Raw genomic sequence first — 11,861 nt, forward strand, 5'->3', positions numbered from 1 at the left:
CCCCGGCCCCCACCCCGCCCCTCCTCCACGTCTCTTTGTTTCGTCTCTGTCTGGCTCTGCGCGGCCCTGGGTCCCATTTCTGGCGTCTCCGTCTGTCGTCGCAGCCCCCACCTCTGGGGCTGGGGACTGGCTGCTGCTGAAGAACCTAAGAGCCCCCATTCCCGGATGGTGAGGCCCCAAGCAGTGCTCAGAAGGGCCTGGCTGGTGCTGCCTGATCCTGGGTGCCTGCCCCCGGCCCATTTTTGCCCAGGGTTGGCCCACCAGGTAGGGGAGGAGCCACTGAAAACTGGAAGCAAACGGGGGAGTCCGTGGCCCAGGGCTCACGCCAACCGGGAAGGTGCAGGCCACCCTCCTGCCCCTGCCTCCTCGGGGTCCCCACACGGCTGTCCCGCTGACCCAGCTCCAGGAGGGCCCGGCACAGCCTCCGTTCCCCGTGTGGATGGGTATCCACCTGACTCTCTGGAAGGGAGCACTACCAAGTACTGTGGCCAAGCAGGGCAGGGGCTGCAGAAGGGAGACCCCCGTTCTGGATCCAGGCCCCAGGGGCAGGCCATGCTCACAGGTGGGGAGCAGAGAGGAGCCCCAAGCCGGGGCTTTTGCATCTGGCCTGGTATCCCGCAGCCCCACATCAGGGCCTCAGGACTTGAGAGGTGGTGTAGGAGCTGTTGGGGGCCCCAGGATAGTGCCCCACACCGGCCCTTGCCCGGCTGGACATCCCCAGGTGGTGACCACAGCCTTGGCAAGTGATGCAGAGGCCCTTCCAGACAGCCCCAGCCCCTGACGCCACCCTGGGGGTCCCAGGGAGAGAGGTGGGGATGGGTCAGCAGCCAAGTCCACCTTGTGCTGATTGGCGCCTGCCCACACACCTCGTCACCAGGCTGGGCCGTCCTGCCTCACTGCCCAGCAGGCCTTGGGGAGGGCCCCTTCTCTGCCAGTGCCAGGCAGGTCCAGGTCCCAGGGGAGGGGTAACAGCCGTGGGCTCCGGCCTCTTCCAACTTCCCAGACCCCACCAGCCACCAAGGGCCAACCAGAGACGGCATCTCCGCAGCTCAGCAGAGGCCCAGACATCCTGAGGCCGATCTGCACTCTTTGGTCTGGGTTTGCCAGAGCCAAAATGGGGTGGGGGCGAGGCCCAAATCCACAGGACCTGCCAGGGGGCAGCAGCATGGGGATAGCATATGGGACCCATCCCACCCTCCATGAGGCAATTCTGGCCCCTAAGGCCCCCGAGGGGCCCTGGTCGTTAGGGTGCGGCCGTCCCTAGGGCAGGCGAGGAGAAGCCTAGTGGTCCCAGCCCTGCTCCACCTGGGTGCCCCAGGCACGGCACCATCTGGGTGCACCTGAGCCTGCAGGGTGCCTTTCAGCTTCACACGCCTGCGGCGGCCAGTGCACACAAGCACGCAGTCCTGTGTGTGGCCTGCACGTCCTCTTGCTCTGCACAGACTCCCCACAGGACGCAGATCTCCCAAGGGCCCAGAACTGTGCTGCTCCCCAACCTCTGGTGCTTCCAGTGCCACACGACCTGCTGACCCCCAAAGGCTGGACAGGCTGTGGGCAGAGCTGAGTGGGGCTGGCATGGACAGTGGTCCCTGTCCTCAGGGTTGGTGTGGCCCCTGCAGGGCCTGCCAGGGCAGAGCCCAGCCTCTGGCCATCACCATAACCCCAGGCCAGGCAAGTTGGCCCCGAAGGAGGCTCCACAGCCCGTACTCCAGACTACCAGGCTCTCATGTGAACAGCACCCTTCTGCCCCCACCCATCCCCTACCGACCTCGGCAGCCTGGCCTCCACCCCCAGTGAAACATCCAGGCAGCACCCGAGGGCGGCTCTTTATTGTGGTGACCACAGGCATCAGTGGGAGGGTCCCCGGGATCCGGCGGCAGCTCCTCGCCCAGCCCCCCTTGGCGCCCTCACGTGCCCAGGAGCAGCCCGGAAAAGCTGGAGCCCGCCTGGATGGTGAGGACAGCCCCAGAGCCATTGTCCACAAACACAGAAGCGTACTGTCCAGCCTGTAAGAAGCATAGGGACGTCACAACCGCGGCCACAGCCCAGCCACCCGGCGGCCAACGTCTGCCCACCTGCCCTGCACTAGGAGGTGCCGAGGCCCCAGAGGTCTGCACCCTGAGTGCACCCGAACCCTCCTGCTCACACCAGGCCCGGCCTCACCTGCAGCTGCAGCAGCCCCTGCACCTGTGCCGTAAAGACTCTGCTGTTGCTCTCCAGGCCTGAGATGGCCTCCAGGGACCTGAACACAGCCCCACAGGGCAAGGAGGAGGCATTGCAGGTCCAGGGGGCCAAGACGCCCCCCAGTGCCCAGAGACTTGTGTGGCCTGTGAGTCCCGCCCAAGAGTGGTCCGGGGGCTGCCGCCTGAAGCGGGGGTTGAGGTCACTCACATGTGGCGCTGGCACAAGGACTCAATGCAGATGAGAGCACGCACCACGTCCCGGGCCCGCAGCCGGGCCTTGCCCTGCAGCTCACTGTGGTCTGCGGAGACAGCCCTGGGGAGGGTGGTGCATGGGGGGCGGGGGGGCCAGTGGGGAGGGGCTTCAGGGCACACTGCCCAGGACAGGCCCAGGAGTGGCTCCTGGGGCTGGGGGAGGGGAGGCCTGAGGCCGGGTGTGCAGGAGGGACCCCATGCCCAGTCCAAGGCCCCCATGGGGCAAGGGGCAGATCTCTAATGGGACCCGCGCCTGGGGCTGGCAATGCCAGGTGCCCCCAGAAAGCTCAGCCCCAGCCCCGTCACAGCACACGGCACAGCCAGCCCCATCCGGCTCACCCACGTGCAGACTGGCAGAGAACTGGAAGATGCCGGACGCGGGGGCCGTGAACCGACCTGAGGCCAGGCTCAGACCGGAGCCTCGCAGGAAGGCACCTTGGGCAGCAGGCTGTGAGGGGCAGTGGGTGAGTGGCCAGTGAAGGGCCGGGCCCCCACCCCACAGACCCCGCCTGGGGAAGGTGCCTGCAACCAACAGCCCCTCACTCGGAGCAGGACTCCCCAGGACCCTCACTCTCACTGCGGGCACCGACAGGACTGACCCTCGAGTCCACACCCAGGACGGTCTCCTCAGTCTGGGCATAAGGTGTGGTCTGGGGCCCCAGGGCCTCCCAACCCTCACCCGAGGCAGCCCCTCGCCCTCCGAGCCCCGCCCCCAACTCCCAACTCACGTGGGTGCCCCGTGAGTGTCAGAGTGTGGGTGGTCCCGTCTTGCCTGTGGGGCTCCACCCAGTGCCCCCCTCTGGGCTCCTGGCCCCACTCACAGCCTGGAAACCATGCAGCTCCACCAGTGTCCGCTTGTCCACCCGGCGGGGGCCCTGCAGCCGGCAATGAAAGGCCTCCCCCACCAGCCGCAGGCCCACCCCCTGGGGCAGCAGTGGGTCCAGGAGCCCTGAGAACCGGTGCTCCGTGGCCTCTGTGGGGAGGAGGGCACAGGCCGCCAACAGGGTCAGCATGGGGCCCAGGCACGTCGGGACTCTGGGCAGTGCGGGGCGGCTGACCTTTCAGCAGCTCCTGAAACTCGCGAAGCAGAGTCTCTGGGGTAACTTCTGCACCTGGAGGTCCTGGGGGACCAGGGGGCCCAGGAGGTCCTGGGGGACCCAAGAGGTCCCGCTGGGGGGAGACAGAAGAAGGTGAGGGTCCCAGTGGGACCCAGTGGGAGCTACCACCACACCCTGTCCCAGGCTCAGACCCTGCAGCAGCCCGGGCGGGGCTCACCTGCTTCTTGTCCCTGCTTCCGCACCGCTTCCTCAAGGCGCTGTCATCCGGCCGCCGGACAAAGTTCAGCCATGTCATGTGAGCGTCGGAGAACTCAGGTCCTGAGGCCTGGGATGGCTAAAGGGATGGGACAGGGTTAGCACACTGAGGCTGTGCCCTGCAGAGATCTGGGAACCCAGGGCAGTGGGGGGCACTCAGGGCAGACCCAGGGAAGGCATCACCAGCCATGAGAAAGACCCATGGCCGCCCTTGGGGGACTCAGAACCCGGACGTTCCAATGCCGGGGGCACCAGCAGTGCACGCACACAGGGCTTCTGTGGATGCAGCCAGAGCCTGATGCCCTGAGCCCGACAGGGGCCTGGTCCTGGCTGAGGCAGGGACACGGACGGGACAATGTGGACAGGACAGGAGAGGGTTTTCCACCAGCCTGAGAGTCCCAGAGACACCAGGCCAAGAGTGGCTGCTGACAGGGGAGCAGCGGGCACGGGCCTTCGCTCCAAGGACCCTCTGCCTTCCAGTTCACCCCAGTCCTCAGGTTCAGGTCCAGGCAGCTGGGGCCAGCCCACCCAGTTTAAGCAAGGGTCAGACAGGGCCTGCCACCCTCTCCAGCCCTCCAATCACCCTCTCTTAAGCCACCCCAGCCCCCATACTCAGAGAAGATGTGCTAAGGAGGTTTGGGCTGGGGACAGCCTGGCCTGCAGGTGGAAGCGTGCAGGACTCTGATAGGAAGTGCGCAGCCGGGCCAGGAGGGAGCCCCTCCCCGGAGCAGGGTGAGCCAAGGGACCCTGGCCCGGGACAGAGTCCCGTCCTGCACTTGGCCTAGCCCGACACAGCGGGGCTGGGTTCTGAGGACAGCCTCAGCCTCCTGACCAGACATGGCAGGTGGGTCCTCCCAGTGGACCAGACAGGCCTCTACCATGGGGGGTGGAGGACAGGCAGGGTGGGCGTGAACCCATCCCAGACCTGGGCCCACCCAGGGAAAAACAATCCAAGAGCATTCAAATTCACCTTTACTCCTCCCCGACTCCTTATCCCGTTCCTCCCCACTCCTCTCCCCCTCCTCCTCCCCCCATCCTCTCCTCTCGCGCCCCCCAACTCTTCCCTCCCCCCCACTCCCCCCCACTCCTTATCTCCTCTTCCCCCACTCCTCCACACACTCTTCTCCCCACTCCTCCCCAAGCCAACTCCACCCCCTACTCCTCAGGCATACCAACTATCTGCTTGCTCTCCTGGCATCACCCCCCAGTGTGCTGAGGGACCCGGTGCCCTGGAGGGAGCCTGTGCATTCAACCCATCTGGGGCTGAGGGCAGAGGTGCAGCAGAGAGCATGACTGCGGAGAACCGCCCAACCCTGACGCCTGGAGGGCAGCCTGAGCAGCCCACCACCTACAGCCCTCCAGCCGCCACCTTTGAGGGAGCCTCCAACCCGCAGTTCCTGAGCAGTCGGCCCGGGGCAGTGGGGTGCCCCTCCCTTCCCCGGTGACTGCGCCGCGACTGCTGAGATCCCCTCTGCTCCAACCCCTGCCGCACTGCAGGCTGGCCCTGCGCTGGGAACCAGCCCACTTTCCTGAGCTGGTAGAGCCGGGCCTCAAACCTCCTCAGCCTGCCCATCTGGAAACGGGGCCGTCGGGCGTCCAGAGGGACCCCGGTGGGTGAGAGCAGCCGGGCTAGGCTGCGCAGAGCCGGCGCCTCAGGAGGAGGGAGGCCAGCATCAAAGTGTGAGGCTGGGGGTGGGGTGGCTGCTCTGCAACTGCGGGTTCCCCTCCCAGTCCTGGGGCCCCGACCGCAGCGCAAAGGCTTGCCTCGAAGACCCCTGGAGAGACCTGAGGCAGGTGGAGAGGGAAGCCCGGGGCTGAGGTGAGCTCGCGTGACCTTCTGTCTTGAAGACACGCCGCCAGGCTGGGCCTAGAGACTTAACCTGCGAAGGGGGGGCTGGTACACAGGACCCTAGAAAGCCACAAGGGGACCAGGCTCACCATGCGTCGTCCAGCCGAGAGTCATGCAGGGGCTCTGGGCCCCAGGGGGTCTGGTAAAACCATCGAGTGCTAAGCTGCCAAAGCCCCTCCCACCCCACAAGTCAGCCTAATTAATAGCAACAGTTCCTCAGGCGTGGCAGGCCCAGGCTTCGAAGGTTTAACTGTGGCCCCCACCCCTGCGTAAGCCCCCCTTCACGCCACCCACCCCAGCAGCTGGGGCCAGGTCCGGGCTGCAAAGGAGGAAGGAGGGGCTTCCCAGATCCCGAGGCGAGGACCGTGGCCGAGCCTCAAAAGGCAACCCCGAGCAGAGCCGGCGGGACCACAGCCTGTGGGGGAGGACCCCCAGACCGAGCTCAAGCCCCACAAGGATCTACGCCGCGTCCCGGGGGCGCCGCGTACCTTGGCTTGGCAGCCCCTCGCGGGAGGACGCGGGGCGGCGTGGGGGGATCGCGCGCGCTGGGCCCAGTGCTGGTCCTCTGTGTCAGCCGGCCCGAGGCCCCGAGGAGCCGACTCGCCGCGAGAGGAGGACCGCGACCACGCCCAGCCCAGCGCCGCAGGCCGCCCAGCGGCTAGCGCGGCGATCCCGGCCCAGGCGCAGTCATGGGGCGGCCGGCGCTCAGAGCCCCCGCGCCGGGGCGAGGCCCAGGGGCGCGCCCGGTCTCCGCCGCTGCATGTCTGCGCGGACCTGCCCGGAACGGCGGCGCGACGGCACTCAGGTCCCGCTGGGGTCCCGCTCTGGTCCCCGCTCCCAGCCAGTCCTCTCTGGCCTTCTCACTCTGCCGCCCAGTAAATCCTCCCCTCGCCTCCTCCTCCCCAGACCTCGCGGGCTTCAAGGGGGGCTCACACTTGGGTGATCCGCCAGCCCCCGGGCGCCCCGACGGCCAGGGGAGGAGACGGGGCGGAGACCCCCACTGACCCCTGCCTCTGCTCCTTGCCTCCCCTCCCCAGAACCCGCCCTGCCCCCACTGCTTCCCCAAAGGTCCACCTCATCCTGGGAACCGTGAAGACAGCTGCCTGCCTCCTCGCCCTCCCTCCCAGCTGAGCTCAGCGCGGCTCCCCTCACACCAGCCTCTGCAGCGAGCCACCAGGAGGGCACCTACCAGCCAGCCAAAGCCCCAGCCCCTTCCCAGGACCTCCTCACCCAGGCCCTCCCGGGTGCCCCGCCCTGACTCACGGCCCCGGCCCAGGGTCCTGGGGGTACTGGCGGGCCTGGCTGGGGCCCCACTCGGGGGAAAGGTGAGGCCAGATCATGGCGACAGACCCCTTGGGCTCACTGGCTGGAGGAAGGGGGTGGCCAGGTGGGGCTGGAAGACCCTCCAGCCGCCTGGTCCTGGCCGAGGCTAACAGTGGCCCCAAAAGAAACAGGAAGGTAACATGCCAGCCCTGATGCACAGCTCGGAACACTCCAGACCCTCCCCTCTTGCCAGACACGAGGGCAGCCACACCGAGACCCCAGCCCCAGGCCACATCCACAGACAGAGCCACCGGAGACCAGGCTGGGATGGGGATGACGCTCAGGAACCCGCCAGGGACCCCGGCTGCCCCCGACCCCTCCAGGCTCTCGACGCTGCCTGACTGGCACCTCCAGAGCGCACTGTGGAAGCCTCCCAGCCCTGTGTCCGCTGGTAAAGGTGGTGGAGGACTCTGGGGACATGGCACAGCGCCCACACAGTACCAGCCCTGCCGGACGCCCGCAGGTGTGGCCTGCATCCAGCATGGGTCGGGAAAGGCAGCCCAACACCCCTCAATCCAGGCTTGGGGCAAAGGGGAGGGGTGGGCAGGTGCCTTGGCCAAGGAGACCCCCGCCCAGGGCTACCAGACCCCTCCTCACAGGCAGGGCATCCAAATTTTCTGTGTCCCCCACTAGCAATGTGCTCCCCTGTGACTCCAGACAGGACAGGCTGGACCTCCAACTCTGCCCTACAGGCAGGAAAATGGGCAGCCTTGGGAGGCTGGACAGAGTGCAGCTGGGCCTAACTGGGAAGGATGTGGCTTCTTGTTCCCATCCCCAGGCACCTTTAAAATGAGCTTAGCCTGGCACCCAGGCGGGAACACTCAGTCCCCACACTCCCTCTAGAAAACGACCAAGAGGACCCCACCCTCTGGGTCACCCACCAAGGCTCCGGGGTACCCTGGGCCACAGCCATGAGCTGCCCCCACAGGGAGGCTCAGGTGCAGGTGCTGGCTCTGCTTACCCCCTGCACCCCACAACCCAGACACCCTGACACCCCCAGGCCATGGAAAAATGGCAAAGGACCACGGTGCCCTGCCCACCCGCCTGCTGCAGGGAGAGTGGCTCCCTCAGACCCGGAGTGCTCTGCCGTGTCAGCTGGTTAATCAGCGCTCAGGCCGGCCTGGGCATGCGCTCACAGAGAAGCTCGAGGCTGCCAGCACACACGGGAAACGCCTTCTTCCGAGCCCACGTGCTGCACGTGTCTGCAGAATATCAACCTTTCAGGGGCTTTTCTCTCCTCATTAAAAGACTTCACAGTGTGGTCTGCATGGCGAGGGGACACACTGTGCTCCCAGGGGGAGGTCAAGGACGGCCCCCACTGGTGACAAGAACAGAGGGGCTCACGATTCCTCTACGGGAAATGGGGACAAAGGGTCAGACGTGCCTTGCCCAACAGGTCAAACATCATCTCTTATTCTGGGCCAGTGCAGACAACACGTCATGGGCACCGCCTTCACTGCTTGACCAAGGGTCGCTAAAAGCTGAGATTTCAGTTGGGCGCGGTGGCTCACACCTGTAATCCCAGCACTTTGGGAGGCCGAGGCGGGCAGATCACAAGGTCATGAGTTTGAGACCAACCTGGCCAATATGGTGAAACCCCGTCTCTACTTAAAATGCAAAAATTAGCTGGGTGTGGTGGTGGGCACCTGTAATTCCAGCTATTTGGGAGACTGAGGCAGGAGAATCACTTGAATCCGGAAGGCAGAGGTTGCACCGAGCCGAGATCACACCACTATACTCCAGCCAGTGTGACAGAGCAAGACTCTGTCTCAAAAAAAAAAAAAAAATTGAGATTTTAGTCAGGTGTGGTGGCTCACGCCCATGATCCTAACGCTTTGGGAGGCCAAGGCAGGTGGATCCCTTGAGCTCAGGAGTTCAAGACTAGCCTGCACAACATGATGAAACTCCATCTCTACAAAAAATACAAAAATTAGCCGGGCATGGTGGCGCACACTTGTGGTCCCAGCTACGTAGGGGGCTGAGTTTGGAGGATCCCTTGAGCCCAGGAGGTCAAGGCAAGCCACGCAGGCGCCAAGGGAAGAGATCAAGGGCACAAGCTGTTCCGGTATAATAAAATATACACAATAAGAATATACTAGGCCGGGCGCGGTGGCTCAAGCCTGTAATCCCAGCACTTTGGGAGGCCGAGATGGGCGGATCACAAGGTCAGGAGATCAAGACCGTCCTGGCTAACCCGGTGAAACCTCGTCTCTACTAAAAAAATACAAAAAACTAGCTGGGCGAGGTGGCGGGCGCCTGTAGTCCCAGCTACTTGGGAGGCTGAGGCAGGAGAATGGCATGAACCCAAAGGGCGGAGCTTGCAGCGAGCTGAAATCCAGCCACTGCACTCCAGTTTGGGCGACAGAGCGAGACTCCGTCTCAAAAAAAAAAAAAAAAAGAATATACTAGAAATAGATTATAGATATTACATATACTATTAATCACAGTTTGTAGCATTACTCTTTATTCCAATATTATAATAATCTTTGTTCTACAACTATAACCTAGGAAAAACCAGGTCATACAGAGACAGGAGCTGGAGGGACACAGTGAGAAGTGACCAGAAGCCAGGAGTATGAGCCCTGTCACGCCCGGACAGGGCCACTAGAGGGCTCCCTGGTCTAGCAGTAATGCCAGCGCCTGGGAAGACGCCCGCTACTTAGCCAACCTTGGTCTAGCGCTAGTGCCAGTGCCTAGAAAAGGCACCCGTTACTCAGCAGACCAGGAAGGGAGTCTCCCTTTCCCCAGGGGACTTAGAGAAGACTCTGCTCCACCAGCTCTTGTGGAGGGGCTGACATCAGTCAGGCCCGCCCGCAGCCATCCGGAGGCCTGAGCGTCTCCCTGTGATGCTGTGCTTCTGCGGTCACGCTCCTGGTCTGCCTTCACGTTCCGCCCTGTACATCTGGCTCTGCCTTCTAGATAGCAGTAGCAGAATTAGTGAAAGTACTAAACTCTTTGAAATGCATAGAATAATGGCATAAGCTGCCCTCTCTCTCTGCCTCGGCTGCCAAACAGGGAAGGGCCTCCTGTCTGGTGGACACGTGACTCGCGTGACCTTACCTATCATTGGAGATGGCTCACCCTCCACACCCTGCCCCCTTGTCTTGTATCCAATACATAACAGCGCAGCCAGGCATTTGGGACCCCTACCGGTCTCCGCGTCTAGGTGGTAGTGGTTCCCCCAGGCCCAGCTGTCTTTTCTTCTATCTCTTTGTCTTGTTTTTTTTTTTTTTTTTTTTTTTTTTGAGACGGAGTCTCGCTCTGTCGCCCGGACTGGAGTGCAGTGGCCGGATCTCAGCTCACTGCAAGCTCCGCCTCCCGGGTTCTCGCCATTCTCCTGCCTCAGCCTCCCGAGTAGCTGGGACTACAGGCGCCCGCCACCTCGCCCAGCTAGTTTTTTGTATTTTTTAGTAGAGACGGAGTTTCACCATGTTAGCCAGGATGGTCTCGATCTCCTGACCTCGTGATCCGCCCGTCTCGGCCTCCCAAAGTGCTGGGATGACAGGCTTGAGCCACCGCGCCCAGCCTTGTGTCTTTATTTCTACGATCTCTCATCTCCACACACCAGGAGAAAAATCCACACGCCCAGTAGGGCTGGACCCTACAGTTACAGTGAGTCATCATGGCACCATTGCACTCCACACTGGGCAACAGAGCAAGATTCTATCTCCATTAAAAAAAAAAAAAGTTGAGATTTCACATACAGAAAACATTTGAGACAGGATCTGGCTCCCTTGCCCAGGCTGGAGTGTGGTGGCTCCATCATGGCTCACTGTAGCCTCCACCTGCTGGGCTCAGGCAATCCTCCCACCTCAGCCTCCTGAGTAGCTGGGACCAAAGGTGTGCATCACCACACGAGGTAGTGTTTTGTATTTTTTGTGAGATGGGGTCTCACTATGTTGCCCAGGCTGGGCTCAAGAGATCCACCCCTCAGCCTCCCAAAGTGCTGGGATTATAGGCGGAAGCCGCCGCACCCGGCAGTAAGGCGTGTTAAGTAAACACTCTGTTCGTTAGCATTCCACCTCCCATGAGCCTCGGTAAACACCAGGCTTCGGAAGTGATGCAGGCAGTCACGGAAGCGTTGGGGATCAGGGCACGGTTGGCATCCAGTACGGGATGGGGACAGAGTCCTGCAGAGGGCTTAACACCACGGCCCCAGCGACGCGATTCCCACTGGGACCCACCTGCCCTGCAGCTGCCACACCACCCCAGGCCAGCAGGTGTGACCCCTGGTCACGGGCCACCCCAGCCCTGAGCAGAGACGGACACATGTCCCGGCCCACAGAGACACAAGCAGCATGAAATTCAGAAATAAAGATATAATGAAAGACTTTTTGTTTTCCACAATAGGTTAAATACATACAATTGGTAAATTATAGAGCAATTCTGAATAAACTGATGAAAAAACAAAGAAAGATGAGCGCGCGCAGGCTGGGCTGCGCTTGTCTCCCGCCCGCCTCTGGACAGGGTGGGTTTCTTGCCGGCGGCCGTGACCCACCTCCACGCGATGCACCTGCGGCACATCCCACCCGGGCGAAGTCACGGAACAGACGGAGAAGAGGGGAGACGGCCGGACCCGGGGAGCCACGGGGCCCGAACAGCCCCTGCCGGCTCAGGCGTCGTTCCCGGGCCGGGGTCCCCCTCTGCCATCTTCCGTGGAAAGCGAACACCCGGGCCGGAGCCGTTACCTACTGTGAAGGCGGGCGCGGGGGGCGCGCGGGCGCGCGCAGGGATGTGAGGGAGGCCCCCGAGTGCACGGGGCCAGCCTGCCGGCCGTGGGGGCCTCCCGCAGGGACTCCGGTCCTCCGCCTTCCACCAGCACCGGAGGACGGGCTTCTGGGCCACCGGACTTAAGGAATTCAGGGGAGAGGCTCTGCAGGCCCCCGAGGCCCCCGAGCCTGCAGCCCCCAGCGGCGCCCAGGAGGCCCCGCCCCGCCCCGC

At 63.4% G+C, this 11,861-nt stretch overlaps 1 protein-coding gene across 2 annotated transcripts; it reads right to left on the reverse strand.

Moving 5' to 3' along the window:
• Nucleotides 1-1,815: 1,815 nt before the first annotated feature.
• On the reverse strand, nt 1,816-4,316 carry C1QTNF12 (C1q and TNF related 12). 2 transcript variants are annotated; one of them, XM_017895215.1, is made up of 7 exons: nt 3,711-4,219; nt 3,494-3,605; nt 3,257-3,408; nt 2,775-2,883; nt 2,392-2,482; nt 2,164-2,242; nt 1,816-2,006 (listed from the first exon to the last, which is right to left on the reverse strand). In XM_017895215.1, the coding sequence occupies exons 1-7, from the start codon at nt 3,786-3,788 to the stop codon at nt 1,908-1,910; spliced, it is 720 nt and encodes a 239-aa protein (XP_017750704.1). In that variant the 5' UTR covers nt 3,789-4,219; the 3' UTR covers nt 1,816-1,907. The 2 variants fall into 2 exon arrangements, with proteins under 2 accessions (XP_017750704.1, XP_017750703.1); XM_017895214.1 differs by having other exon boundaries at nt 2,392-2,496; nt 3,257-3,605; nt 3,711-4,316.
• Between the last annotated feature and the right edge of the window lie 7,545 nt (nt 4,317-11,861).

The sequence above is a fragment of the Rhinopithecus bieti genome, unplaced genomic scaffold (genome assembly GCF_001698545.2).
Source record: "Rhinopithecus bieti isolate Rb0 unplaced genomic scaffold, ASM169854v2 scaffold_26659, whole genome shotgun sequence".
In the NCBI taxonomy this organism is placed as follows: Eukaryota; Metazoa; Chordata; class Mammalia; order Primates; family Cercopithecidae; genus Rhinopithecus; species Rhinopithecus bieti.

What these genes read in the sequence shown, in the direction of transcription:
- C1QTNF12 (XM_017895214.1), bottom strand. Translation starts at nt 3,788, where the DNA reads ATGACATGGCTGAACTTTGTCCGGCGGCCGGATGACAGCGCCTTGAGG. An exon ending in CTCTGCCAGTCTGCACGTGG is followed by an intron (nt 2,497 to 2,774) that starts GTGAGCCGGATG and finishes CACCCTCCCCAG; the next exon opens with GGCTGTCTCCGCAGACCACA. An exon ending in TCCTTGTGCCAGCGCCACAT is followed by an intron (nt 2,243 to 2,391) that starts GTGAGTGACCTC and finishes GGCTGTGTTCAG; the next exon opens with GTCCCTGGAGGCCATCTCAG.